The sequence below is a fragment of the Equus przewalskii genome, chromosome 7 (genome assembly GCF_037783145.1).
Source record: "Equus przewalskii isolate Varuska chromosome 7, EquPr2, whole genome shotgun sequence".
Taxonomy (NCBI): domain Eukaryota; kingdom Metazoa; phylum Chordata; class Mammalia; order Perissodactyla; family Equidae; genus Equus; species Equus przewalskii.
Window position 1 is genome coordinate 12,781,771 of NC_091837.1, and position 27,176 is coordinate 12,808,946.

At 55.4% G+C, this 27,176-nt stretch overlaps 1 protein-coding gene and 1 long non-coding RNA gene across 3 annotated transcripts; one reads left to right on the forward strand and one right to left on the reverse strand.

Annotated features, from left to right (window-relative positions):
• Positions 1–43: 43 nt before the first annotated feature.
• MMAB (metabolism of cobalamin associated B) lies at positions 44–16,346 on the forward strand. Of its 2 annotated transcripts, none has more exons than XM_008520910.2 (9): positions 44–325; positions 3,202–3,263; positions 5,118–5,211; positions 8,164–8,221; positions 10,363–10,435; positions 10,683–10,780; positions 11,107–11,171; positions 13,188–13,247; positions 15,077–16,346. In XM_008520910.2, exons 1-9 carry the CDS (start codon positions 210–212, stop codon positions 15,174–15,176), a joined length of 726 nt encoding a protein of 241 aa, XP_008519132.2. In that variant the 5' UTR covers positions 44–209; the 3' UTR covers positions 15,177–16,346. The 2 variants fall into 2 exon arrangements, with proteins under 2 accessions (XP_008519132.2, XP_008519133.2); XM_008520911.2 differs by having other exon boundaries at positions 124–3,095.
• A 1,698-nt stretch (positions 16,347–18,044) lies between these two features.
• Positions 18,045–26,891, reverse strand: LOC139084441 (uncharacterized). Its single transcript, XR_011541803.1, has 3 exons — positions 26,535–26,891; positions 23,758–23,851; positions 18,045–20,667 (listed from the first exon to the last, which is right to left on the reverse strand). It is a non-coding gene; the product is annotated as an uncharacterized lncRNA (long non-coding RNA).
• Between the last annotated feature and the right edge of the window lie 285 nt (positions 26,892–27,176).

Here is a 27,176-nt window from a genome sequence, read left to right on the forward strand (position 1 = left end):
TGCTAACCAAGTCGTCACGGGTTTCCCCGCCCCAGCTCCTTCCAGGAACCAATGGAAAACAAGTCTCGGGGAGGGTCCCGCCCTGGTGCGAGAGCCGCGGACCAATGGAAAACGGTAGCTGAGCGGTGGCGCGGCCGGCGGGAGGTGGAGTCACCCCGCGACCTGGACGGGAGCCTGGCGGGGTCAGCCCCCTACCAACGGCTTGAGGCATGGCTGCGTTCGTCCTGGGAGGCCGCGTGGGTCTGCGCACGTGCCTCGGCGCCGGCCGACGACTATGTCCCCGTTTCCAGAGCCGCGGCCCCCAGGGCACGGAAGACGGGGACAGGTGAGTGCCTGGCTCGAGGGTAACTCTGACGCATGCGGTGAACTGTGGTGTCGTCGCCATCGTTACGTAACACCGCTGTGAGGTCACTTTGCAACCGCCCGATGACGTCCTCTCTTAGTCGTGACGTCACCGTGGCAACGTGGGCACTGTGGAAGCCGGAGATCAAGATTTCTTTGCGCAAGACACGTCCGAAGGGGGCCTAGCTATCATCCAGCAGGGCAGGGCGTGTTCCATGTGGCAGGAGGGCCGTCTGGCCTGGCCTCACCATCAGGAGGGGCCTCAATTTACATTTTGACCTACCTCCAAAGCAGTTCATACTCTGAGACACAGAGATACACCCACGCGATCTGCAGATAACTGTCATCACGTACCTGGAAACTCGCCCCCCGTTCCCGGACCTCACAACCTGTGGAGTACCATGAATTCCTAATAATCTATTTCGTAGGTCGGGTAATTTAGCCTTTGAATAATCTTGTAATGTCACATTTTAATTTTTTTCTTTTAATTAACTTTTTATTGAGGTCACATTGGTTTATAACATATAAATTTCAGGTGTACATCATTATATTTTGACTTCTGTGTAGACTGCATTGTGTTCACCACCCAAAGTCTAGTTGCCATCCGTCACTGTACACATGGGCCCTTCTACCCTCCCCTGCCCCCTCTTCCCTTCTGGTAACCACCATTCCGTTCTCTGTGTCTATATGTTTGGTTTTTGTTGTTTTTTATCTTCCACGGATGAGTGTGATGGTGCGGTGTTTGGCTTTCTCCATCTGACTTATTTCGCTGAGCGTGATGTCCTCACGGTCCATCCATGTTGTCGCAAATGGCAAGATTTCATCTTTTTTTATGGCTGAATAGCAGTCCATTGTGTATCTTCTTTATCCATGCATCCGCTGGTGGGCGCTTAAGTTGTTTCCAAGACTTGGCTATTGTGAGTAATGTTGCAATGAACATAGGGATGCAAATATCTTTTTTTTTTTTTAAGATTTTATTTTTCCTTTTTCTCCCCAAAGCCCCCCGGTACATAGTTGTGCATTTTTAGTGTGGGTCCTTCCAGTTGTGCTATGTGGGATGCTGCCCCAGCATGGCCTGATGAGCGGTGCCATGTCCACACCCAGGATTCAAACTGGCAAAACCCTGGGCCGCTGAAGCGGAGCGCACGAACTTAACTACTTGGCCATGGACCTGGCCCTTTTTTTTTTTTTTAGGAAGATTAGCCCTGAGCTAACATCTACTCCCAATCCTCTTCTTTTTTGCTGAGGAAGACTAGCCCTGAGCTAAGGGATATAAATATCTTTACACATTCATATTTTCATGTTCTTTGAATAAATACCCAGAAGTGGAATAGCTGGATCATCTGGTACTTCTATTTTTAATTTTTTGAGGAATTTCCATACTGTTTTCCATAGTGGTTGTGCCAGTTTACATTCCAGCAGCAGCGTACAAGATTCTCCACATCCTGTCTAACGCTTATTTGTCTTTTATTGTTATTATTATTTTTTTGTCTAAGGAAGACTCACCCTGAGCTAACATCTGTGCCAGTCTTCCTCTCTTTTATATGTGAGTTGCCGCCACAGCATGGCTACCAACGAGTGGTGTAGGTCCATGCCCAGGAACCAAACCCGGGCCACTGAAGCCGAGTGCACCAAACTTAACCACTAGGCCACGGGGCCAGGCCCTGCCCATTTTTTGATCAGGTTGTTTTTGTTGTTGTTGTTGAGTTGTATGAGTTCTTTATATAGTTTGAATATTAACTCCTTATCAGAAATATGATTTGCAAATATCTTCTCCCAATTGTTGGGTTGTTTTTTCATTTTGTTCATGGTTTCCTTTGCCTTGCAGAAGCTTTTTAGTCTGTGTAGTCCCATTTGTTTATTTTTTTCCTTTGTTTCCCTTGCCCAGTCAGACATGGTATTCAAAAAGATATTGCTAAGACCAAAGTCAAAAAGCATCCTGCCTATGTTTTCTTCTAGGAGTTTTATGGTTTCAGGTCTTACATTCAAGTCTTTAATCCATTTTGAGTTAATTTTTGTGTATGGTGTAAGATAATGGTCTACTTTCATTTTTTTGCACATGGCTGTCCAGTTTTTCCCAGCACCATTTATTGAAGAGATTTTCCTTTCTCCATTGTACGTTCTTGGCTCCGTTGTCGAAAATTAACTGTCTATAGAGTCACATTTTAGTTTTGAGGTCTACATTAAAGGTGTTGTGTTGCTATTTGGAACTGCCAGGCTCTGAACCCCGTTTTGCAATTTTTCATTTCCGAGTATACTTGGAACCTCCTAGAAAGGAAGAGGCCCAGGCTTCTTTCCCCCAAAGCGGCGTGACTTGGTAGAATAGAGGGGAAAGAGTGTGGGTAGGCTTGAGCTAAGAATTTGGGGCCTGGAGTAAGATGGTGTTGGGTATGAATCCAGCCCTCCTGTTTCCTCCCTGGGTGACCTGGGAAGGTGAGTCCATCACGTGAGCTACCATTTCTACAACAGTAGGATGAACGTCGGAGGCAGCGCCTACCTTGGGACTGTGGGAAGAGTCCAGGGATCATTCTAAGAGATAATGCCAGTAATCCACTTGCACAGTGCAGGGACTGTGGAAAGTGACTGATAAATTCCTTCAGTGAATTGTTATCGAGCATCTGCATTGAGCAGTGCACTGCATCAGCTACTGTGCAGATACAGATGTGGGCAAGACACAGCTTGGGAGCCCACAAAGGGCTTAAAACTAAGAGGGATGGAGGAGAAAGATGTCCACGAGATCCAAGCAGAGGCAGGTAAGTGCCACCTGTGAGGCTGAGCAGCGAGCCGGGACCAGTGAAGGAGGAGCCCCCTGTGTAAGCCATCCCCACTCACCACCTCTCGATGTGTCTTTCTCGTTAGGCCACAGCCTTCCTCGAAGACACCCAAGGTCCCCAAGATTTACACCAAAACAGGAGACAAAGGTAGGGTGGGGACGGGTGAAAAATGCAAAGAAAGACATGGCCGACTTCATGTTAAAGTTCCTCCAAATTCTTTACGGCCATTAAAAAGTATGTGAAAAATATAGATCACAAAATATGATGTGAAATGAAAGATGCCCAAGATATATAATGAGAAAAGCAAGTTGTAGAACAATCCAAATAATTGGAATCTGTTTGGATAAAAGTGTCTGTGTGTGTGTGTGTGTAGATATGTGTAGTGTAGTCTGAAAGGTGACATCTGGGACTACTCCCTGGGAGAGAGACTGAGCTGGGGGAGGGGAATGAACAGAGGGCTTTCACTGTTCGTTCTACATACTTTTTTTTTTTAAAGATTTTTATCTTTTTTTTTTTTTTCCTTTTTCTCCCCAAAGCCCCCTGGTGCATAGTTGTATATTCTTCGTTGTGGGTCCTTCTAGTTGTGGCATGTGGGATGCTGCCTCAGCGTGGTTTGATGAGCAGTGCCATGTCCGCGCCCAAGATTCGAACCAACGAAACACTGGGCCGCCTGCAGCAGAACGCGCGAACTTAACCACTCGGCCACGGGGCCAGCCCCTCGTTCTACATACTTTTATTCTCTTCTATTATTTTTTGTAACGAGCATTTATGGCTTTGATCATTTAAACAATACCAGAACAGGGGCCAGCCCTGTGGCCGAGTGGTTAGGTTCACAGGCTCCTCTTCAGCGGCCCGGGGTTTCACAGGGTCGGATCCTGGGCGCAGACATGGCACCATTATCAGGCCACGCTGAGGTGGCGTCCCACATAGCACAACAAGGAGGACCCACAACTAAAATATACAGCTGTGTACTGGGGGGATTTGGGGAGAAAAAGCAGAACAACAAAAAAAAGATGTTTGGCAACAGCTGTTAGCTCAGGTGCCAATCTTTAAAAAAATAAAATAAAACAAACAATACCAGAACTTACAGAAGAAAGTAAGATGCAGAGGAATATCTCATTGTGATATATTTTCTAAAGTTTAAAACCATGCAGATCACTAGTATATATTGTTTTTTGGATGTGTACTTAGAGAGTGAAAGTATAGAAACATGCATGCCACTGAACTGGCTCTGCTCTGGATTGGATGCTGTCAGGAAGCAGGGCTAATTCTGTAATTGGGTGTTGCATCATTTTTTCTAGAAGGTGGGAGGGACCAACAGGGGCTCAAGCTCCAGTTGATAAACCCCAGCGGTCACCCACATTTGCCAGGAAGGGGGATTTTGGTCTCTCGTCTGGTTTGGACACTGTTCTGTGCTCACACGAGGAGATGGAGTGGTCCTCTTCTGGTCTGGATCCGTCACAGCCCTAGCGTGGCCCCTCTGGTGGCGTTCTGTGAAATCGTTGTGTTCAACGGGAGGCCACCACGGCCTGTCTGGGAGTACCAGGCCAGCCCCCGGCCGTCAGAGCAGGTCTGCTCTGTCTCAGTGGCTGGGGGAGGAAGTGGAAATGTGACCTAGGCGGGGGACTTCGATTTCATGTGAACTATAATTGTAATGTATACATAACATGGACCTATATGTTTCATTTCTTTAGCAGGATGGTTAATACATGATTTTTAACTTTAAATTAAAAGCCTGTCAGGGAAGAACTGAGGATAGTGGTTACCCTTGAGGGGTAGGACTGCAGGGGGTCCACAGGGCCTTCCAGGGTGCTGGTCACATTCTACTTCTTGATCTGGGTGCTGATCACAGAGCTCTACCCACTTAGTGGAAACGCATCAACTTGCCCACTTAGGATCTGAGCGCTTTTCTCTGCAATGTTATACTTCAAGTGGAAAGTCTGTAAAAGAGCGTATCAGGGACAAACGTCTTAATTTGGGCAGCTAAACATTTGTTCCCAGGGTTTTCGAGCACCTTCACTGGAGAAAGGAGACCCAAAGACGACCAAGTGTTTGAAGCCGTGGGAACTACAGATGAATTAAGTTCAGCCATTGGGTAAGGGAGCCGCGGTTGGCCTTGAGGTTGAATTTGAACTGGGCATTAAGAAATGGGGTTCATGCCACGCTCTCGAGAGTGCTGGCTGGTCCCCGAGGCTGCCAGCCCTTGATGAACCTGCCAGCACAGGGCATCTGATCGGCTCCACAAGGCTGCGGGCTGCGGGCGCCTCTCCCTCTGCTCCTGCTCTGGCATCTGGCCCACCCCTTGTGAAGCTGCCTCGCCCCTCCATCCCCGGCTCTCTCACTCTTCAGGTGCGTATGTGTGCGCCACGGAGGTGCACAGATTAAGTGAAACAGGTGAGTTGAGCACAGAACACACTGCATCAGACGCGATCCCTTTTGTGAGTCTTGTTTTTGAAATAAGCGTCTATACAGCCAGAGCTTAGAAGGTGGACTCACGGGATCCCCCCTAGTTTAGAAGGTGCCGCGGTCAGGATCTGCCAGGCTCATGGCTTGCACCACCAAAGGTGTATTTCATGCTCTTTCTTCAAGCCTCTTGTGAGTGGGGTTTGTCTCTGCTCCACGTGACATCTCTCCAGAACTCAGGCTGGCAGGACAGCTGTGTCTGGAGCAATCTCAGTAACCGTGGCAGAGGGAAAAGAGATCCTGGTAAGGCTCCCACTGGCTCTGAAGGCTCCCAGGGGCGTGACACAGCGCGTCTGCTCACATGCCATTGGCCAGAGCCACCCTTGTGGACACGCCTGACAGCTGTGGGGTGGAAGGGGCAGCAAATACTTGAGGACAGAATCAGCCTACCGCGCTCAGCTGGCTGTTGACCTTGACCATGTGAGCAGCCGTTATCTCAAGTGCTGGTTCAGGAGCTCTGACATAGCCCTGGGGGCGAAGGTCATGGCAATCAGCAGACCTGGCTTCAAATTTTCAAATTCTTTACTGCTGCTGACTGGCTGTGACTTCAAGCAAATCACCTGGCCTCTCTGAGTCTCAGTTCCCTGTTCTGTCAGATGATCATAGTAATAGTATCCACCTCACCGGATTCTTGTGAGGATTGGGTGAAATAATTCTGTTTCCCTTAGGACAGTTCCCAGCACAGTAATAATAGCATTAGCTGTTACTGTTATTATTATTAAGACTTACCTGTTCATGGCTTCCAGTTCTCAATGATGGGCCAGGCTAGATGAGGTTTTCAGGACAGATCATGGGAAGCATAGCTAACCAGCCAGCAGAGTAGAAAAGGATGTGCGGGAAGGTTGCAGGGGGACTGGGAGGCAGACACACAGTTAAGTGGGCAGGGGGCAGGGAGGGGGTTCTAGCATCAGCTGTGGCAGAGCAGCACGCCATCATCTCTCAGCCGCCGTGGGGCCGGAGATGGGGAACCCGTAAGTGTGGGTTCTGTTGTCAGACACGGGTGGAGCGTCTCCGTGTGCCAGGCGCTGCCAAGCAGAGAGCCGCAGCCCTGCCTTCGTGGAGCCCACAGTCTGGGGGCGCAGGGCGAGCAGACAGACATTAAAGGGCCAACTACAAGTAGGGGGAGCTGGGATGGAGCAGGCCCTGAGGCGTTCCTGTCACTGGCCTCCGTCACGGGAACACCTTCAGCAAGTAGATAGTCTTGAACACCTACTACGTGCCAGGCGTGAGGCATGCTGCTGTGACGAAGAGACTGTGTCCCAGCCCGCGTGGCCTCTCCTTGCAGTCCAGTGGGAAAGACCAACACTAGGCCGTGAATTTCGCATTTGTTTATTTCGTTCTGGCTGGGAGACATTCTGACCGTGAGGCGGCCTGGGAAGGCGCACGGGGGGTCCTTCACCTGCCCTTCCCAAGCCGCTCTCACCCTCCTCTGCCTCTCTGCCCGGGAGGCTGACCTCTACCACCTGCTGACCGTTTCACCCCATCGCCCTGTCCTCTGGCTTTCAGGGGGTCCAGCCAGTGGGAGGCGCCGGCGGGAGACGGGACAGTGGGGGAGAGGTGTGGGAGTGTTGATCACTCCGTCCCCGCTGTGTGTGGCTCTGGCCCTTCCACCTACTCTCTCCCGGCTGCTCGGCTCCCGGCGGTGGCCCCACGGAGAACCCAGCTCTCTCCGGCTCCGGAGCCTTTGCCCTCCCTGCCCCTTCAGGCTCCTGCCTTTGCTCGTCTTTGCCACCCACTGTCACTTCCTGCAACTCCTCCCACCTCTGTGAATGGCCCCTCCTCGAGGCGTTCCTCTGGAGCCCTTTGGACGTTCCCTGCTGGGACCCTGACTCTGCTTCCCTGGCCCGTCTTAGCAGAGCACTCCCACTCAGCCTTCAAATCCCACCTGCAGCATCACTTCCTCCAGGAAGCCCTCCTGGAAGCCTAGCCCAGGCCCAGTTCCTCAGGACTCTCACCCTTCCCTGCAGAGCACTGACCTCAGTTTGAAACTTCACATTTAGTTGTGTGACATCCAATTCACGTGTCCCTCTCCTTATGAACAGAGCCTCTGTCACATCTGCTCATGAGTGACTGCCCGGACCTGGCCAGGGTAGGCCCTGAAAGAGGAATTGCTGACCGGATGAGCAATGAGTACAAGAAAAGGCACTCTGAGAAACAAACACCCTTATCCAAATGGAAGGTTATGGTGTTCTTACTGTCAGCAAGAAAAATACCACCATGGCGTTACAGCCACCTTAGCTAAACGGCCTCCCCCTGGGTCTCTGTTGCCTCCCACAAGACGGGGCCTGGGTGTCACAATAGAGGTGCCACGCGGGGGCTGGCCCAGTGGCACAGCGGTTAAGTTCACACGTTCCACTTCCGTGGCCGGGGGTTCGCCAGTTCGGATCCCGGGTGTGGACATGGCACCGCTTGGCAAAAGCCATGCTGTGGTAGGCATCCCACATATAAAGTAGAGGAAGATGAGCATGGATGTTAGCTCAGGGCCAGTCTTCCTCAGCAAAAAAAGGAGGATTGGCAGCAGTTAGCTCAGGGCTAATCTTCCTTGGAAAAAAAAAAAAAGGTGCATGCGGTTCTTTCCTCCTAGGTTTGCTATGGAGCTAATCGCAGAAAAGGGACACCCGTTTGCTGAAGAGCTTCAGAAAGTGAGTAACATCGTCTCACCCCAGTTGGGATTTTTCATCCCTGAGGCCTGGTGGCCATAACTGGATTTGCCATCCAATCCTCATTTCCTCTCTGTCACCTGGAGGTAGTCACTCTCCCTTTGAGAGCCTCAGTTTCTCCTTCTGTCAAATGGGGTCTCTCAGAGGTAGTCCTTCCTCATGGGTGAGTGGTGAGAGTCACACTAGGGGCGAAGCGTACAGAGCAGGGGCCTCAGCCCGGGCGATTCCACTCCAGGAGATGATGGGGTGTGTTTGCTTCTCACCACTGGGGCAGGGGGTGCGACTGAGACCTAGTGGGTGGGGGCCAGGGATGCAGCTAAACATCCTACAACGCACAGGATGGCCCGCACACAGAGAAGGGCCCGGCCCCAACTGTCCACAGCAGGGCGGTGGAGGGACCCCAGAAGCCCCTCGCAGGAAGCCCTCCGCCGCCGGGGGCGCACGGTGTTGGCACTGCTGCTCTGACCTTGAGAATCAGTGGGGTCTCCGACCCACACAGAGGGCTTCAGAAATGGAGACAGGGACGCCCCCACAGCGTGCAGGGCGTCCATGGGACCTGAGTCTTTAGAAGCTGTCCCCGGGAGAGTGGGCCCTCAGCCCGCTTTGTCTTGCAGGCCAGGCTGGAGCCCACTCGGGCTCCGGGAGCAGAAGGAGGGCAGTGAGGGGGCTGTAGAGGATGGGCAGTCCCAGTGCTGGAATATTCTGTGAACGAGGCCCCTCCTATGTGGTGGAGGATGGTTTCCAGCCTTGTCATGAGGACGTTCTTGCCCGCAGTGGTCGTTTCTGTATGCTGGGCTCATCCCGAGCCCCGCGCTTTAGGCCCCGTCCTTTGGGTCCAGCTGCAAACATCACTTCCTCCAGGGCCTTCCCTGGCCGTCCACGCCTCCTGCTGGGTCAGGCTCCTCTCCCGGGTTTCCACAGCTCCTGCACTTCCGCCTCTGACAGCAGGCGTCACACAGGGTGTTAAACCGCTGTCACCTCAGGCCAGGACACCCTGAGGGCACAGGCTGTGGCTTGTTCACCTGGGCATCCAGCCTGGCCCCAGGCAGCCCGTTCACAGCTCTCCTCCAGTCACCCCACTTGGTCCTCACAGAAGCCCGGACGTGGGGTTAGCATCTGCATTTTATAGGGGGCAAGACCGAGGCTCAGGGAGGGCCGCTTGCCCAAGGCCTCACAGCCAGGAATCAGCAGAGCTGGGGTCTGATTCCCAAAGCGGGCCACCTCTCTCCAGCCCTGGGGGTAAACGCTGCACCTGGCCAGCCCGTGGGGAAGTGTCGTCACTCCCCTTCCACCAGAAGTCACAGAGACACCGCACAGCTAAGTAGCTCACCCCAGTCCTGCTGGTCGGGAGCCCAGGGAGGGTTCCCATCCACTGCTGGGCAGGCAGCCTCTGCTCTCCCCTGCTGTGTCCTGCTCCTGCCACGGTCACAGTGGCCGTCTTATGGGAGGTCACAGACCTCCACTCTCCCCGCAGCCTACCATCCAGCTCCAGTGGACACGGCTGGGCTCAAGGTCAGGCGGTGTTTGTGGGTCTCATGGGCCCGGGAGTCCATTGGTCATCTGCCCCGCAGGGACCTGGGGTCCCCTCAGCAGAGCCCCACAGGCCACCTCTGTTCCAGGCAGCCCACTCCTTCCCACCCCTCGGACTGAGCACAGGCCTCAGCCGGCCGCAGCTTCCTGCCCCAGGCACCCCCACACTCAGCTGGCCCTGTTTGCGCAGGTGCTTGTCCGTTACAGTTTAGAAAGCACGTCATGTTTGGTCTCTTGGCCCGGCTGTTCCAGTTTAGAGAAAAGACGAAAACCTCGCAGGGCCCAGGCACGTGGGAGAGGAGGATCGGGCTAGAAGATTCCTCATCACTATCGCTGGGCGCTTGACGGCTCACTGTCTGCGTAACCCAGATGTCCCCAAGGGAGCCAGGTCCCCTCGCAGCCAGGCTGGTGTCCTGTGCAGATGTTCAGAGGTTCAGACAGTTTGCTAATTAGCCTTTAAATGCCAGCTAATTAAAGCTTCGGACCGTCCCCGGCAGGCCAGCCCCGCAGGCCTTGCAGGCGTGTCGGTCCACGTCATTCTGCGTGGCCTGCCGTGGACAGATCTTCAGCGGCACCTTCTCTTGCTTCCCCAGATCCAGTGCTCTCTGCAGGACATCGGCTCTGCCCTGGCGACACCACGCTCCTCGGCCCGAGAGGCTCACTTAAGTAATTCTCTCTCTCAACCCGCCGTATGTGCTCTGAGGGCCCTGCCGAGGCCCAAGGGGGGCACCCTTTCCTGGGTTTCACCTGGGACCCCTGTTGGCCAGGCCTGTAGACCCTGAGAGGGAAGCTACCTCCCGAGCCAGTGGAAGCCATCTGCGGCCCCCCGGGGAGAAGGGATGTGGGGCGGCGCCCCTATGATCTGGTGGGCAGTGGGCTCACAGCAGTGTCCTTCTGCTCCCTGACTCCTCAGGACACACGGCGTTCGAGGCAGGGCCCATCCTGGAGCTGGAGCAGTGGATCGACAAGTACTCCAGCCAGCTGCCGCCCCTCACAGAGTTCATCCTGCCCGTAGGTACCGGCAGCCTCACCCTGTGGGCTGCAGGCCCAGGGTATTGACAGAAACACACGGACATGGAATCAGTCCCCCTCTTTAATTTTCAACTGCAACAGAAGCTGTCCCCCCGTCCCCTCCAGACCCAAGCTGGTCCCTCCCCAGCCCTGCCTGCTTTGGAGGGGGCTGCCCAGTGGGTGCACCCGGGCAGGGCCCCCTGGAGGCAGAATGCTGCCCATTGCGGGGCAGGGCCTGCGCATCCATCCGTCCGTCTGTCCGAGGAGCTCCCTGTCTGCAGTGGGCTTGCTGCCCCCGCCAGCCAACACCCGCTTTCTCCTTGCAGTCGGGAGGCAAGAGCAGCTCGGCGCTGCATCTCTGTCGGGCCGTGTGCCGCCGAGCTGAGAGACGGTAAGGGACCCAGGTGGAGGGAGGGGGGCTAGTGGGGGTGGCTCCATGCTGTCAGCTGCTCACCACAGATCTTCTCCTGGCTGCTGCACCGCACCAGGTGGGCTCCAGGCAGACCAGGTGCTTGTCCTCAGAGCCCCGTGTTGTGGAGGGAGACAGTGGCCATGAGCAGACGGATGACAGAGGATGGAACTGCACATCCAGATCAGAGCTGGGGGGGAACAAGCAGTTAAGGGGGACGGGGGAGGAGACCCCTGGGGGCTGGGCTGCTTATTTGTAATTCTAACACTCACAGTGCCCTTCAAGAGAGGATTCAGGGAAAATCTGCCTGCCCTGGGCCCAGCTCCCTGCTCTGGGGGTAGCGTAAACGGGGCGGGCTGAGCTGTGCAGAAGTGACTGCAGAGCTCCACAATGGGCTAAGGGCTGGGAGCAGGGCGCTCGGTGCTGGGGTGCCTGGCCTGGGAGTGGGCGTGCTGTGTTGTCTCTCTCCCAGTCCTGCCGTGTGAACCGAGAGTTGAAGGACGGGGGGCGGGGGCAGTGTCCAGGGCGAGCGGATGGCAAGGGGAGAGATGGCAGTCTGCATTGAAAGGACGGAAAGGAAGCCAGGGGTGTGGGTCCAGAGCAAGTGGTATGTGGCACAATGAGGCCAGGGGCTGAGCCGGGGCCATGCAGGGCTTTGTAGGCCCAGAGGGGTCTGTCTGCCTTTATCCTGAGAGCAACAGGAAGCCACTTCTGGGTTTTAGTTCATGGGGTGACGTGAAAGGACCCTGCTGGCTGCTGGGTAGAGAAGGGCCCAGAGGGACACACATGGCTGTTGGGGGCCAAGGTGGAAGCTGTCAACAGACCAGCCAACCCCCCAACCCACCCACCCCCAACTCAGAGTCAGGGAAAGGAGGGTCCCTCCCTCAAAGGCTACTGATTGCCTTTTCAAGGGATCTTCAAAAGAGTAATTGCAAAATCTTCACTCCCCATAGACCAGGCTGCCACCCAGCTTTACAGAGAAATGGAAATAGAGCCCCACTTTGATATGACATGCAAGGCTATGCAGGAAATCTTTTTTTAAAGGTATGCTTTTTGGTGAGGAAGATTGGCCCTGAGCTAACATCTGTTGCCAATCTTCCTCTTGTTTTTTCTTTCCTCCCCAAAGCTCCAGTACATAGTGGTATATCCTAGTTGTAAGTCATTCTAGTTCTTCTACGTGGGACGCTGCCTCAGCGTGGCTTGATGAGCAGTGCTAGCTTTGTGCCCAGGATCCAAACCAGCGAACCTGGGCTGCCAAAGCAGAGTGTGTGAACTTAACCACTGGGTCACGGGGCCGGCCCCTGTGCAGGCACTCGATAGTCATTATTTCACTGATTCTTCACGATAACCTTGGGAGAGAGGTGGGGGCAGCCCCCACTTTACAGGAGTCAGGAAATTGGGGCTCAGAGAGGTGACATCATAGCCAGGGTCACCTGAGTGGTCCATGGCAGAGAGGAGATTTGAGGACCAGGTCTGTCTGGTCCAAACCTGAGCTCTTCTGCCCCCCATCTCATAAGGCTTCCTCCTTCATGAAAGGCAGTCGGGCCCGACTGGTACCTCCAGGGATCCTGGGAGAGCTTTGGCTTCAAAAGAAAAAAATAGCCATTTGTACAAAGCCATCCACATCAGCAGTGCTCACAATAGCAAAAAACTGGAGACAACCCACAGGCCCAACAGAGGGGAATGGCCGAACAGAGGGTGGGTCCTCAGGACTCCAGACGAGGAGCTGGAGACGTGCCTGTAGTTCACCTCTGGGTGGAGGGCACAAACCCAGAGCCTCGGTTTTGGGGAGAGCATCCCCCAGCGAGGGTCATGCAGCAGAGGTGACGCGCACGCAGGGCTGAGCGCAGTGCTTAGCAGGCAGCAGCCCTCCGTCCGGAATGCCCTTGGGAGCGCCAGGTCGGCTGCGGCGGCTGCGGAACGCTGGCTGGGATGCAGCCTGGCCCCTGCGCGTTGCCCCCCTACTGCAGGGTGACGCTGTGTTTCCTCCCTTTCCAGCGTGGTGCCTCTCGTGCAGATGGGTGAGACGGACGCAAACGTGGCCAAGTTCTTAAACAGGTACCTCCGTGGAATTGGGAGAGTCCCCTCCTCTGAAAACTAGGCACATTGCGGGACGTGACAATGGAACGGGCTCCGGTCACTCAGTCGCTTCCTATTCCCTGAGGGGCTGCTGGGTGCCAGCACTGTGCAGGCGGGAGGTACAGCTGAGAACAAGACGGGTGCCGTCCCTGTCTCTGGTGGGTGAAGATCGTGTTGGGAGAGGCTGCTATAAAAACCAGCAGAGAAAAATGTAGGAACGGGGCAACAGGGGCCCTGCTTTGAGGCTGGGTGACTGGGAGGCCTTGTAAGGTATGGTGGTGACGGACCAGGGAGCCCAAGCAGGAGCCAGGCCCTCTCAGTCTGCCTCCCGCCAGGCCCCGGGGCCGCGTGAGCTAAGAGGAGACAGGCAGGCAAAGCCAGCTCCAGACGGTCCGGCTCAGGGCCCCGGCGCAGGCGCCTCTGAGCTGGGCTGGTCCTGCAGCCCCAGTCAGCCCCCACGGCCTGCCCTGCCAGATTCCACCCCAGCCTTGGCTCGTGCAGTTCCAGTGTGGGCAAGGCCAGGGCCCAGGGCCGGGCCGAGAGCTGGGGGACCCCTGGGAGCTGTCCTGGGGTGTCCAGTAAGTGACCTCACAGCTGGGGTCTGGCCCCTTACTGTGGACACTCCTCCTGCCGGGACATGGCCTGGGCTCCCTTCCTCCTGGGCCTGAGGGGCGTGAGGAACGTTCCATTTGTCAGGACGTCACTGAGTGGATGAGAAACAGGCCTGTCACCGCCCTCCGGGAGCCCACGGCTCAGGACAGGGAGACACTCAGAGCAGAATCTCTTCCACTGCCCCCCTCCCCCACCCCAAGAGACAGCAGGGGCTGCCAGGCATTAGGAGGAGGGGGTTCTGATCCCAGGGGCGGCATGGGCTGGGGAGGGTTCCAGCAGGACCTGGCATGGAGTTGGCCGCAGAGGGTAGGAGTGAGGAGAGGTGGAGGAGGGTAGTGGTCAGTGCTGGGCGTGCAAACAAGGCCAAGTGTGGGCCAGCCGAGAGGTGGACAGCTTCGCCAACTCACCACAAGCACCTCAAGGGCAGGCGCGCGTCTCCTCTTGTATTTCTCTCCTCCCCACCGCCGCGCAGAGGCCCCCCCACTGCTGGGTCAGAAAAAGAAGGGAGAGGGCCTAGAGTGTAGCCACTCGAACACTCCAGGCAGTGCTTCTCAGCCGGCTGGCTGGCACTGTTGCAAACATGTTTGGTTGTCCCAGTTGGGTGGGGGTGCTCCTGGCATCGAGTGGGCGGAGGCCAGGGGTGCTGCTTAAGGTGCTACAGTGCACACGAGAGCCTCCCTCCCTCACTGCAAAGAATGACCCAGAGTGTCAGCAGTGCCGAGGCGGAGAGCCCTGTCCCGGGCCCCTCTCCTCGAGGTGGGGTCCTCAGACCAGCAGCGCCAGCATCCTGCAGGTGTAGTTCAGACCTGCCGAGTCAGACTCTGCAGGCCACCGCAATCCCCAGGTGACTGTGCACGCTGTGGCTCGGGAGGTGCCAGTCCTAGGCACTGGGAGGTGCAGAAGCCAGCCCAGGGAGCAGCTCAAAGTCGCCAGCCCTGTGAGGTCTGGCGGGGCTGGTGGCCTCGTCCTGCAGGAACCTTCCGAGCCCCAGCACCAGAGTCGGGCGCTCCCTCTCACGGAAGCTGGCTTCGAGTGCCATCCGTCAAGCCCAAGGTGGCTGAGCCACCGCTGTCGCTCCCGATGCTTCTAGGGGCGAGTGACTTATATTTCCTCCTTGAAGGCTAATGCGGGAAGGACCCAGTTAGCATTGATCTCCCCTTTCAAATCATTCCATTTGCTTCTCTCTGTCCCTCCAGACTCAGCGACTACCTCTTCACGTTAGCCAGATATGTGGCCATGAAGGAGGGGAACCAAGAGAAAATATACAAGAAAAACGAGCCTTCGGACAGAGACTGAGGCCCTCGGCAGTGATGGAGAGGGGAGCTCTGTAGACCCTTCCATGGTGGCGTCAGAGAAGAGAAGAGGCTGCCCCTGGTGTCCTGATCCCTGGCTACCTCACCCAGAGAGGCTGGAAGCCAGGCTTCTGTCCGGCCTCAGCTGCCCCTCAGACCTCTCCCTGCCCGCACGGAGCTGTGGCTGTGTCAGAGTTCTGCCTGACTCCCGTGGTCTTAGAGGAAGTGGGCATGACTTCAGTGTTGCAGAAAAGAAGGGTGAAGTGATTGTTGCCACGTAGAGAAAAGAATAAAAGTGGGAAAGGCTTGAGCCGTGTGTGTGTGTGCGTGCATGCATGTGTGCATATGTGTGCACCCTTCCACTGCCGGCTCAGGTTTTGTGCAAGGATTTGGAGTGGTACCAGAGGCTGTTGGAAGTGTAATTGTGATTTACCTGTGCCAAAGGGGCTTTAAATGTCACCTTTATAAAGGGGAAGGCAGGATTTGGAAGTCTGTGCACCTCTGAGCCCCCATCACTGCCCAAGTGTGGGGGAAGGACAGCTGCAGACCGACGGGCGCGGCCTCGGGACTCTGCACTTGGATAAAGGGCCATGGCGGGGGTGAGCCTGGAGAATCCTCTCAGAGGGGGGTCTTCCCCCACCGAGGGGCGGAGACCCTGGGGAGAGGCCAGCACTGCTTCCAGGAGGCCACCTCCTGCCTGGCGGATGGCGTCGGGGCCCTGAGGTGGAGGTGCTCCACTTGAGACAAGAAGATCTTCCCTTCCAGCGAGGCTGACACGGGCTGACTGATTTCTCTGATGTCGCACTTGGCTGGTTTGTGCCTCTGAGATCCGTGCCACGGCTGTATTTTATTTCACTTGTCACCACTGCTCCCTCCCGCCATGAAACGACACTGCTGGTGCCAGCTGTGTCCTTGGGAAGGGGGATATTTATGAAGGGCGAGGAGGCAGCCCTGAGAGCCTGAAGACTGCACGCTGCTAATTGCAGGAAATGGCTTCGGAAGGGCAGGCCCCTGCTGACCGGCAGGCCTCCAGTGCCTGGTGAACGCAGTCTAGCCATCGGTTCTCTCCCGAGCGCCTGCTGAGCATGCGGCCCAGGCCAGGCTGGGGGTGCTGGCCACTCTCTGTCCTCCTTGTGGCCAGTCAGCCAACATTAAAGTGATCAGTTCATGCCTATTTTTGCTTTCATTCTTACCGCCTCGCCTGCTAATTTTGCTGGAGGAACAGGTACATTTTGTCCCTTCTGGGTCTGTCCTGGCAGGCTGCGGTGGCCCCCTGCTGCCTGGGCAGAGTGGCTGCGGTGCAGGCGACTGTGGGAGAGTGAAAACTGTCCAGGAAGTGGCCGTGCCCAGCGCCTTGGCCGCCCTGCCCGGTGGTCCACACCAGGTCTGAACTGGAAGCAGGAGCAGCTGGAGCCCCGGGTGTTAACTGGTTCCGAGGGCTTGGGGCAAAACGCTCAGTTCACTCAATTCTGCCCACTCCTCAGAACCTTTCACGAAGGAGCAGGACGTATATAATAAGAACAGCAACCCGATGCTCCGAGCCATGGTGGAACATACCCCACACGGACAAGAGCAGCTCTTGGAGTAAATACAGTGTCCTACACTGACAACCTTTGAAACAAGGCAGTTTGTTGCCAAATCCGGTCCAGCCAGCTCCTGCTGGGAGGGGCTGTCACAGACCGGATGTTGACCCAGGTCCCCAGGCCCCACGTCTGCGTCTTCCTTTCACAGCAGACAGCAGACTTTCTGAGCACCGGCCCAGGGGCAGGGCGGAGGTTTCTCCTGGGCGGCCACCCTGGGAGGACTGAGAAGCCTTCTCTATGGGCTGGAGGATGGGGTGGTCTCTGCTCTTCTGCAGGCCCTTCTGAAGCCATCCTGGACCTGGGGCAAGAGGAAAGTGTGTGCCCTGCGTGCCCTCACCAGAATACGCTCCCCAGCCTTGACCCCAGCGGGACAAGTTAATGAAGCTCCACAATCGAACCACATGACTAGGGAAAGCCCATGGCGCCTGACCTGTTTGCACCACTGTCCACCCTGGGAAATGACTGTCCCTGCTGCACGGGGACGCAGGGTCGGGAAGCAAACAGCAAAATTGTGATACCTTGATCATAGATCTTTTTTGCATAATTTTGATTTTTTAAACTATTGCATGAAAACATTGTTTTTGTTGCTTAGTGGGTTTTTTTGGCACTCCCATACATCTTGCACCCAAGAAAGTGCCTCACCTGCCCCAGCCTAGTCCAGGTCCAGCTCTCGGGATACATTGCCAGAGATGAGCTGGTGGTCGGCGCTTCCCTCGGAGAGCACCCGCCATAACAATAGCGCCAGCCCGCACTGTGGCAGCGCTTGCCATGAGCCGGGCCCCCACCAGGGCCCCTCAGACATCATCTCGTCCAGGCCTCCCAGCAGCCCTGAGACAGGCGCTTCCTATGGACTCTGTGCAGGTGAGGAAACTGAGGCTCATGGGAACCAACTTGTCTCAGGGAGTCAGCGCCAAGAAGTGGGCCTGGGACATGGCCTTGTGACTCCTGGCCCAGTGCTCCTCGCCTCTCCCCACTGCCACTTGACAGTCATTTTAATCACAACCTGGGCTGCCAAGAACAATGTCAGGCACTAATAGATTCTGCTGTCTCATTTCTCAACCTAGTTTCCCTTAACTGATATTTCATGGCTATTGTTAATGTGCATTTTTCACCGAGTAATTTCCATAGCCCCAAGTTGTAACACATCCCAATGACAAACGTCCCCGGTTCCGAATCCCCCGTCAGCTGCAATGTCACCCTTGCCTCCTCCCCGACACCTGCCTCCGACAGCCCATCCAGTTTTATGATCGCTCTGTCCCAGTTATCACTACTGAACCTCTAAGAATCCAGACGCATTTCAAGTTTAATTGAATAAAATTCTTTGTATAATAAATTCCGCATGAATGCTACATAAATCAGTGCCTGGAAGGATTTGTGGCTCGCCTCCCACTTCACCCAGGCCCTGGAATCTCGCTGGCTATACCGGACCCAGGCTGGTCCTGTCTCGCTTATCGAGAGGGCTCGCTCCAGCTTTGTGGCCCACCTGGGCGTGCCATTTCATTTGCTTTGGCCTGGTGCTTTTCTTCCCTGGGAGCCCCTCTTGGAAGACAGTGCTGGAGCCCCAGCAGAGGGTGGGGACACCCAGGAAATTCAGGGATGTCCCTTGTGTTCTCCACTCCGCAGAATCAGAAACATCTGATGAAGGCTACCTGCACTCTCTCCCTACACAGATGTGCACACACGTGCTCACAGTTTGTACACAACTTGAAGTCCACGGAAGCCCGAGGGGAGAATCCCTGGTCTGAGATGACCAGTGCAGCGCCCTCTTCAGGAGCCGTGGGACTCACGGGCCACGGGCTCCAGCAGCCTGTGTGTGGGGCTTGCATAGCTCCAGCCTGGAAGGGTGGGAAGGAGCACCTGGAGCTGCTGGATGACCTGTGATGCCTGGAAGACCGTGTGAACAAGTCAAGCACACGGCTCCCGCCTCGGCCTCAGTTAGACCTGGGTTCAAGACCAGCTCTGTCACTTCCTAGCCTCGTGACTCTGGGCAATTCATCCCATCCTTTTTTTTTTTTAAAGATTGGCACCTGAGCTAACATCTGTTGCCAGTCTTTTTTTTTTTCCTCTCTTCCCCAAAGCCCCCTAGTACACGGTCGTATATTGCAGCAGTAGATCCTTCTGGTTGTGCTCTGTGGGGTGCTGCCTCAGCATGGCCTGACAAGCGGTGCCACGTCTGCGCCCAGGATCCAAACTGGAGAAACCCTGGGCTGCTGAAGGTGAGCGTGTGAACCTAACCACTCGGCCAAGGGGCCGGCCCCTCATCCCATCTTTCTCGGACTTGCTGCTTCATCTGTAAAACGGGAATAATAGTATCTACCCCGTGGGGTCACTGGGAGAGTTTAATGAGCCAGTATTTAAAAGGGCCTGGCGCGCTCCACGGCAAATGTTAGCTGCTACATTATTGTTGTTGGCTGTTATTATTACTGTTGTTACTGGAATTCAAGTTCCGGCTCTGCCACTTCTGGCTGAGTCACCTTGACTAAATCATTAAACCGCTCTGAGCCTCAGTCCTCATCTTTTCTAACTGGGGATAAAGATGCCAACTTCCAAGGGTTCAGGGAATAAGTCCACGGGCCTGGCACATTGCCAGCAGCTCAAAAAAAATTGCAGTTATTGTTGTTGAATCTTGTTTTATCCTTTTCAGGCCCAGGGGAAGGGCAGAGGACCACTGAGCAGTGCCTCTGGTTTGTGTAGACTTGCCAAGGGTGGGGGACGCTGGTGGCCTTCAGAGGGGGCTGGTCCCCGTCAGACCAGGGGGACACGGCTCCCCCAAGATCCCCAGAGTGAGAAAGAGGCAACTTGGTCACAGAGCAATGAGAGCCGAAAGGGATCTCAGAGATCACTGCCCCTGTTTTACAGATGAGGAAACTGAGGCCGAGAGAGGAGATTAGTAAGTAAATGTGAATAATAACCACAAACTGAGCACGGCTTGTATCCAGCATCTTGCTGAGCACTTCCAGGCAACAGGTCATTTAATTCTTTCAACAGCCCTTGAAGGTGGTGCTGTTCATATTATCATCATCCCCGGCTTACAGAGAAGACGCTGAGGCCCACAGGAGCAATGACTTTCTCAAGGCCCCTGGGCTCCAGGAGGTGGAGCTAGGCTCTCATCAGCGCTGTAGGCCCCCAGCACCACGAGTAGCATTTACTTAGCACTCACCCTCACGCTCGATTGTACCGCGGTCCTGCGGTTTTATGCCTCCTTGTTTCTCAGAACCCCTCCGAGGCACGCAGCTATTCTCCCCATGTCACAGGGGAGGAAACTGAGGCTCAGAGGGTGAAGTCATTTGCTTGAAGTCACACAGTCCTCCAGCGCGTTCTTACCACTCCACAGTGACTCCGGCTGCCTGAGGTCTCCCGTGGGCAGCAGCTGAGTCAGGACAAGGACTCCAGTCTTCAGATGCCCGGGAGTGGCCATCTTGGGACAGTGGCGATGAGGACGTGATTAGCAATTACATGGGGCCAGGGAGAGAAGAGGGTCCCCTAAACCCAGAGGACCTGCTGGCCCCGATACAAGCGGCCTCAAAAGTAGGCACGGGTTCAGGGTGGCACTGGCGCCAAGGCAGCCTGGAGAACCGATGGAATCGACGGCAGAAATGCGTCCAGCTGACTCAGGATCTGGGGTCTCTGGGTGACCTCTCCCCGCACCAGATGCTCCCGAGGCTCAGATCCTCTGGCCCTCGTCACTGGCCATCTGCAGCGCCCACGTCCCTCCCCCGCGAGCAGGTGCCTTTATTTACGATCACCTTGGAAGGGTCGAGCAGACATATGTTGCTAAGGGTCGTTTATTCTTGTTTATAAAATTTATGGCTTCACCTCGATTACACACTGTCAAAACGGGAAGGATTGGCCCCAAAGTCTCTTGCCGCATGACTGCCTCAGACGTGCGTACATCTGTTAACTCCGTGGGAGCTGTAGAGGGAAATAAGGCTGCCGATAACTCACAAGCTCGCTGTCCCGGCACGAGGGGCGGGCAGCAGGCCTGGGAGAAGACATCGGGGCGCCTGCATGGCAGGGGGAGGTGAGGGTCTGTGAGGGCCCCCGCCCCGGCCTGGCAGTGGGCGCTCTGCAGGCACCTGGGTTGGGGAGTGGGAGAGGAGGCGCTTGGCTCCCACAGCCCTCACGGCTCGGCCGCAGGACCCGGCAGCTGGGAGGGCTCTGAGCCCGGGGCTCTCCACCTGCAGACTTCAGAAACGCTGACTCTGCGCTGCTGGGGGCCTGGAGAGGGCTACGACCTTTCAGGAGGGCAACTCGGCAACGCGTCCAAAAGTCCTAGAAAAGTGCATCCTTACAGTCCAGCAATTCCGCGTCTGAGAATTTCTCAGAAGGAAATTGATACATCGGTGGAGCCATAAGGATTCTTTTCAGGGCAGTGCTGCTCATTATAGTGAAAAATTGGAAACAAATGTCCAACAATAGGGAGCTAATTATTAAATAAGTAAAATATTTAACAATAAGGGACTATAAGAAATATCATAAAGCTACTGAAAGTGATGGTGTCCGCATATGTACTGCTATGGAAAAGTGTTCACAATCTATTAAGTGAAAGAAAATCCCAAGTTATAATATGGTGTATAGCATGATCCAAATCCTGTAAAAGAAATATACGTGAGTGTATATATACCATAGGAAAAATGCAAGGATCTGTTTCAGAATACTTACCTCGAAATCATGAGATTATGGCTGGTTTTAACTTTCATTTTTGTCTGGATTTTCTAATTTTTTTTCCAATGAATTTGGGTTGGATTTGACAAAGGCTTACTTGTGTAATAAACATGAATGAAAAAGAGAAAAGAATTGACCACTGCTTTCCCTGCTGGTAATAAGTCATCTACCTCCCTTGGGATGTTTGGAGCCAAGAGAGATGCCCATGGGGAGGGTGCCCTCCAGGAGCAAAGCCATGGGGCCCCTCCAAAGTCTAGAAGCCTGAAGAACACACCTGTGTTCATCTGTCAGCGACAGCCGGCTGTTTGGAGCGCGGCCCTGGGCAGCCTGAATGTGGACGCTTGGCTTCCATTCTAGAGCAACAGAGGGAAGAAAAATGATGAGGACCCCACTGAGGTGGCCCTGGGGGAGTCAGGCCAGCTTTTCAGAGGATGTCAAGGATGCTGGCATCCTTCTTTCTCCTCTGTTGGTTGCTGCATCTTTATCTTCTACAGGGTCTGAGAGTAGACAGAGAACTTTCACGTTTATTATCTTGTATGAATTTCCCTCCTGGATTATCACCTGAACTTTGCCAGGACAAACTGGTGCCCCACTGGGGAGAGTGATGAGTCCAATGTGCCACAATCAGCAAGTGGCAAAACCAGCACTCAACCCGGGCCTCCTGTATCAAAATCCGGCTTCCTTTCCCAGCTCTGTACTGCTGAGACAGGGGAAGGGCTTATCCCAGGGCTGGGACAAAACGCCAATTCCAGTTGATTGGTAGTGGCTGCCTGGAGGGCTGTGTTCAGGAGCCTGAGGCTGGATCCAGATTCAGCAGGAAGGAGTTTGGTAATCCATTAGTAATGTCTGCCACAGCTTCCGATGGAGGTAGTGGAAAAAATGGGGTGTAGTTGACAGTTCTGGATTCCTAGGCTAAAGCCCTCACAGATTTCAAAAGGGTGGGGACTTCAGAGGCAGGTACCATCTCCAGGCTGCCTGAGAATGGTCCGACTGTCCCTCCAAGGCAGCCCTAAAAGCAGCTCTCCCAATGCCACAGCTCCCCGAGAGAGCAGACTGGCAGGACAGGGATTTCTCAGAGCTTTGGGGAGACACATCAGGGTCACAGATCTCTGAGGACCAAATACCTATAAATCTGACTAATTAATTAGGCAGCCCTGATGAGCTCACCACCATAATTCAGAATCTGTAATTACACTTTACATTAAAGCATGAGAAGTTAAGATTAAAGCCAGTGAGAAATGGCGTGACACCTCCCGCCCCCAGCCCACCTCCCCCCTCTGCACAATCCTCGACCCTCCTCCCGCCAGCAGGCAGGTCTCCTGCAGGTAGTTCCAGAAGGCACACCCCTTGGGCTGCTTTTTGTTTCCTCTGGTGCTGTTTCCTGCTGTGCGAGGCACCTTCCCGGAGGTGCTGCATTAGTTGAGGCAAACTGTTCAGGGGGACATTTTTGGGTTTATGTTTACAATGCGCTCCAGCCAAAGACCACGCAGAACGCACCTGTGGTTGAACCAAGTCGGATGATAGCGTCGTGCAAGGAGAGAGCACGCATACCACGGGCAACCGCGGGTGTTTCAGGAAGAGGATGTTAAAAGGACTTGTGTGGGGTGCTTTGGGGAGGGTTCAAGAACCCGGGGGAAGTTCTGTGATTGGGTATCTTAATAACTCTTACCTAGGAGGAGGGAGGAATGAATGAGGCTAAAGCTGTAACGAAATACACTGGAGGGCTGATAGGCACAGCCCCCACCCCAAGGACCTGGACCCACTTTGCAGACATGCGGGCGTGCGCGCGCGCACACACACATACAATGTGACTGAGCATTTGGTGTGGGAAGTAACCAGAATGCTTACCATGTGCCAGGCAGAGCACGAATGACCTCACAGCACCTACATGGGAAGAGTCATCATCCCGCTCTGCATGCTCGGAGAGGTGACCTGCCCCGGGTCACAGTGAGCAAGTGGCCAACCTGGACTTGAATTCTAGTCTGCCTAATCCCAGAATCGGAACCCTTACCACCGCCCGCCCTGGAGGCCAGAGCAGGCCTTGGAAGGCTTCCCTGGAAACGGCAGGAACCCCCACGGATATCTGCTGTTTGGGAACGCACCATCCATTCTCTCCATTTCTTTCGGGGGATTTACTTTTCCCCACGGGACATAATCTCCAGGGACCTCTGCCTTATTTTCAACACACCAGAAATCATCCTGTTCGGTGTCTGTCTCTCCCAAAGCTGACTGTATCCCAGGGCCGAGACCAGTGCTTGGCACCCAGCAGGTGCCCAAGAATATTTATCGACTGAGTAAATGGAAGAACGACCTCAGTGCCTCGGTCAGTCTACTTACTCTCCCCGAGTTTTCTGTGAATTTCCCTGAAGATTCACGTGTGCACTGAACGAGGGGAGATTCCCGGTCGGAGCTGAGTCATTCACGCCGAGTCCTGAAGATGAACAGACACAGCTGCAGTCTCTGCTCTCCAGCCCCCTGACTGCCCCGGCTCCAGTTCCCTCTCAGGCCTGGTCCTCCAGCCCTCCCCACCTGCCAGTCAACTCCATTCCTGTCTACGGGAGGCAGAGCTGGCTTCCGTGGCTCATGGCTCAAGAGCCCTCGCTGATACAGACCACCCCTGATGGTGGTTAGAGGTGGGCAGTTTCCCACCTTCCAGCTTCGTAGTGTGAACACCTGCTGGACAAGCCACCTGGCTTGTTACCAACAGGGAAGACCAGGGAACTCTGCCATTGCCGCTGAGGCAGCAGCAAGTTCATCATCATTATTAAGATGTTTTGGGGGCCGAGGAACAAGGCCTTCATAAAGAAGACACCACAGTCCCAAATGGATCCTGTTCCCAGATGCACGCAGCAGCCACTCGTGGAGGGGGCAGGGCCCGTCCCGCCTGGTCTCTGCCTCAGCTGGCGAGGAGAGGCTGCAGCTTGTTGGCACAGGAGTGATGCGCTGAGGAAGCGGTGGGCTCCTGGAGCTCCTCAGCCTCCCTCCACCTGGGGAGCTTCGATAGGGGGATGGTAAGACAGCAGAGCAGAGCGCCCTGGGCTCAGGTGCACTCCCAGAGCCAACTCTGCCTTTTAGCTCTGTAGCTGGCAACCAGTGCCGTGCTGCGGACTGTCAGCTCTCCTGGTTTTGCCAGGACGTGGGGAGACGGAGCTCTGGGGTCCTCAGCAAGTCCTTAAAATTGCTGCAGGGCCTTATTTGCAAAGCGGGCACAGTTTTGTCTGTTTCCAGCAGCAGCCCCCAGGAGGGGGGATGGGAGAGGAACATGCAGCAGATGCAGCAGGCTCTGGGTCAGGGGTAGGGCAGCCCCTGGGGCTTTGCTCAAGCTTGGGCCCTTTGCCTAGAAGACTCTCCCACCCCTCTTCTGCCTGCTCAAGCTGGCTAAGAGCTATGGAGCGTGGCAGACCAGGGTTCAGATGTTGGCTCTGACACTCACTGACCCCAGGACCTTGGACAAGGGCCTTGCCATCTCTGAATCTCAGTTTTCCCAGCTGTGAAGTGGGCATGCTAACAGCATGCCGCCAGGCACAGTATGTGAGCATACGTCTCTTCCTTGGCTTATTATACCTCTTCCCCTACCCGATAGCGAGCTCTGTAGGGCAGGGTGATGCCCATATTCCTCCTGGCTGCACCCCCAGCACCAGCCTAGCCTGGAGCATAGTAGGTCCTGTGTGTCTACTTCTTGGATGAATGACACGAGCCTGAGCTCCCTGGCAGTCTGGCTTCCTGGGCCGGCTCCTGGCTGGGACACCTGCCAGCTGCCTGGCCCATCTGGTACCATCTGTGGTGATGAGAACGCCATCCTGGCCATACGGCAGACTCCATGCTAACCCTCGCTGCCCCCCACAGGGTAATGCTCCCTTCCGTGGACACTGTGCCTGGGGTGGGACACGAGCAGGTCGGGGAATCAGTGGGGCCAGGCCCCGTGGGGAAAGGATCGTGGAGCCTGATGTTTGGTACAAGTGCCCAGAGCAGGCCAAATTGTCAAGAGGACAAGTGTCACCATGTCCCCACCAAAGCGTCACTGTGTCCCCATCCCCCGTCTCTCTTTACCCCCAACCCCAGGCTCCCCTGCCTCTGCCTGGAGATCCCTCCCTGGCAGCCCCTCTCGGTCTGATTGCACCTGACTTCTAACCCTCCCCGGCCCGCCCATCTCCAGTGCTCCCCACCGCACGGCGTGTCCAGCACAGACGACTGCTGAGGCAGCAAAGCTAGTGGAGGTTGAAGGGGACTTGCAGAGTCACAAAGACCCAGGGCCAAAGCCCAGCGCTGGCGCTTTCCAGCTGTGTGGTCTCCTGTAAGTGACTCTGCCTCTCTGTCCTCACGTGCAGAACACACCAGTTGCACGCCCAGTGCCCAGGGCGGGTTAAATGCAGCCGCTCCTGCAGAGGGCTGAGCGCAGGGCTCGGCCCGAGGGAAGGGAGCTACTGCCGCTACCACTGATGGCACGACGCCCACTCCTGTCCTTGGTGGCAGATGAGCTTAATTCCCCCCGTTCGCCCTCTCCACGCCTTTTGTCGGCCGCCTCCTCTGCCCCGAATGCCCTCCTTCCTGTCTCCGAAGTGGAAACCTCTTCCCAGGTGAAAATAAACGAACACATCCTTTGTGGCCTCCATCTCCCTAGACATGTGTGACCCCTCTTCTCTGACCTCCAGGCACTACTTGTCCCACCACCGTGAAGATGCTTTCTAAGGTGTGACTCATTATGCCCATTTCTCAGATGAGGAGAGAGGCTCCCACAGCCAATGAGTGGCCGGCTGGGCTTGGCACCCATGTCTGACTCAGCCCACGTTTCCACTACTGCCCCTGCTGTTTGTGAGGTCATCAGGACAAGGATTACTATTACCGGGGCAATTTTACTGACGGGGAAAGAAGGTTCAAGGGGTCGGACACTTGCAGCCAGGCTCTCTGGTGGAGGGTCTGTAAACTGCCACACTCACCCCAGGCCACCCAACCTGTGGGTCTCCCTATAGCTCAGAAACCACCCAACTGCCAACGGCTGAGAAAATCACGATGGGAGTATGGCTGCTGGTCCCAGGCGGGGGAGACGCTGTGCCAAAGTGCAAGGGGGAAGCTCAGGGTACAGCCAGGGCTCAGGCAAAGGAGGGGCCGCAAACCTGGGGCTGAGGGTGAAACGCAGCCAGAGCTCCTCGGACATCCTGCTAACGTCAGTGGATGCTTTCTGGCAAGGAGTTTGAGAAACAAAGACGAACTCCAGAGAGGGCCTCCAATCAGCCCCTAGAACGAAATAATGACAGCAGTTATAATGGCCACGACTCGCTGTCTGTCCTCCGAGGGCCCGGCTGGGGCTTTTCAGGCAATGCCGCGTGGTGGGTGCTGCCACCCCTACTTTACAGAAGAGGAAACTCCAGCCCAGACGAGCACGGGGCCTAGTCCCCGCCTCCCTCCCAGCTAGCGAGGGGCCCAGCTGGGGCGCGAACCCAGTTCCAAAGCCCCTGCTCTCTGCCACGCCCTCAGTGAGATCCAGATGTGCTTGGCTCAGACTCTGCAGTCAGCTGCAATCTGTTAAGCACGTGCCTGCAACAAATGTTAGTATCATGATGACTATAGTGAGGAGGCTATTCCATTCGGACTCCACGCTCGCAAGGCTGGAGAACCATGGGTGCCATCTGGGCCTCAGCGCAGCCTCTTCTCCGACACGGTCTAACACTGAGAGTGTGAGTGTGTGTGTGTGCGCATGTGTGGTGGTTGGGGGCACAGCACAGCGAGGTGCCCCCGGCGTGCACGAGCCTGGAAAC

Coding starts and splice junctions, on each gene's coding strand:
- MMAB (XM_008520910.2), top strand. CDS start 210: ATGGCTGCGTTCGTCCTGGGAGGCCGCGTGGGTCTGCGCACGTGCCTC. Junction 326..3,201: donor GGCACGGAAGACGGGGACAG/GTGAGTGCCTGG, acceptor CTTTCTCGTTAG/GCCACAGCCTTCCTCGAAGA. Junction 10,436..10,682: donor GGCCCGAGAGGCTCACTTAA/GTAATTCTCTCT, acceptor CTGACTCCTCAG/GACACACGGCGTTCGAGGCA.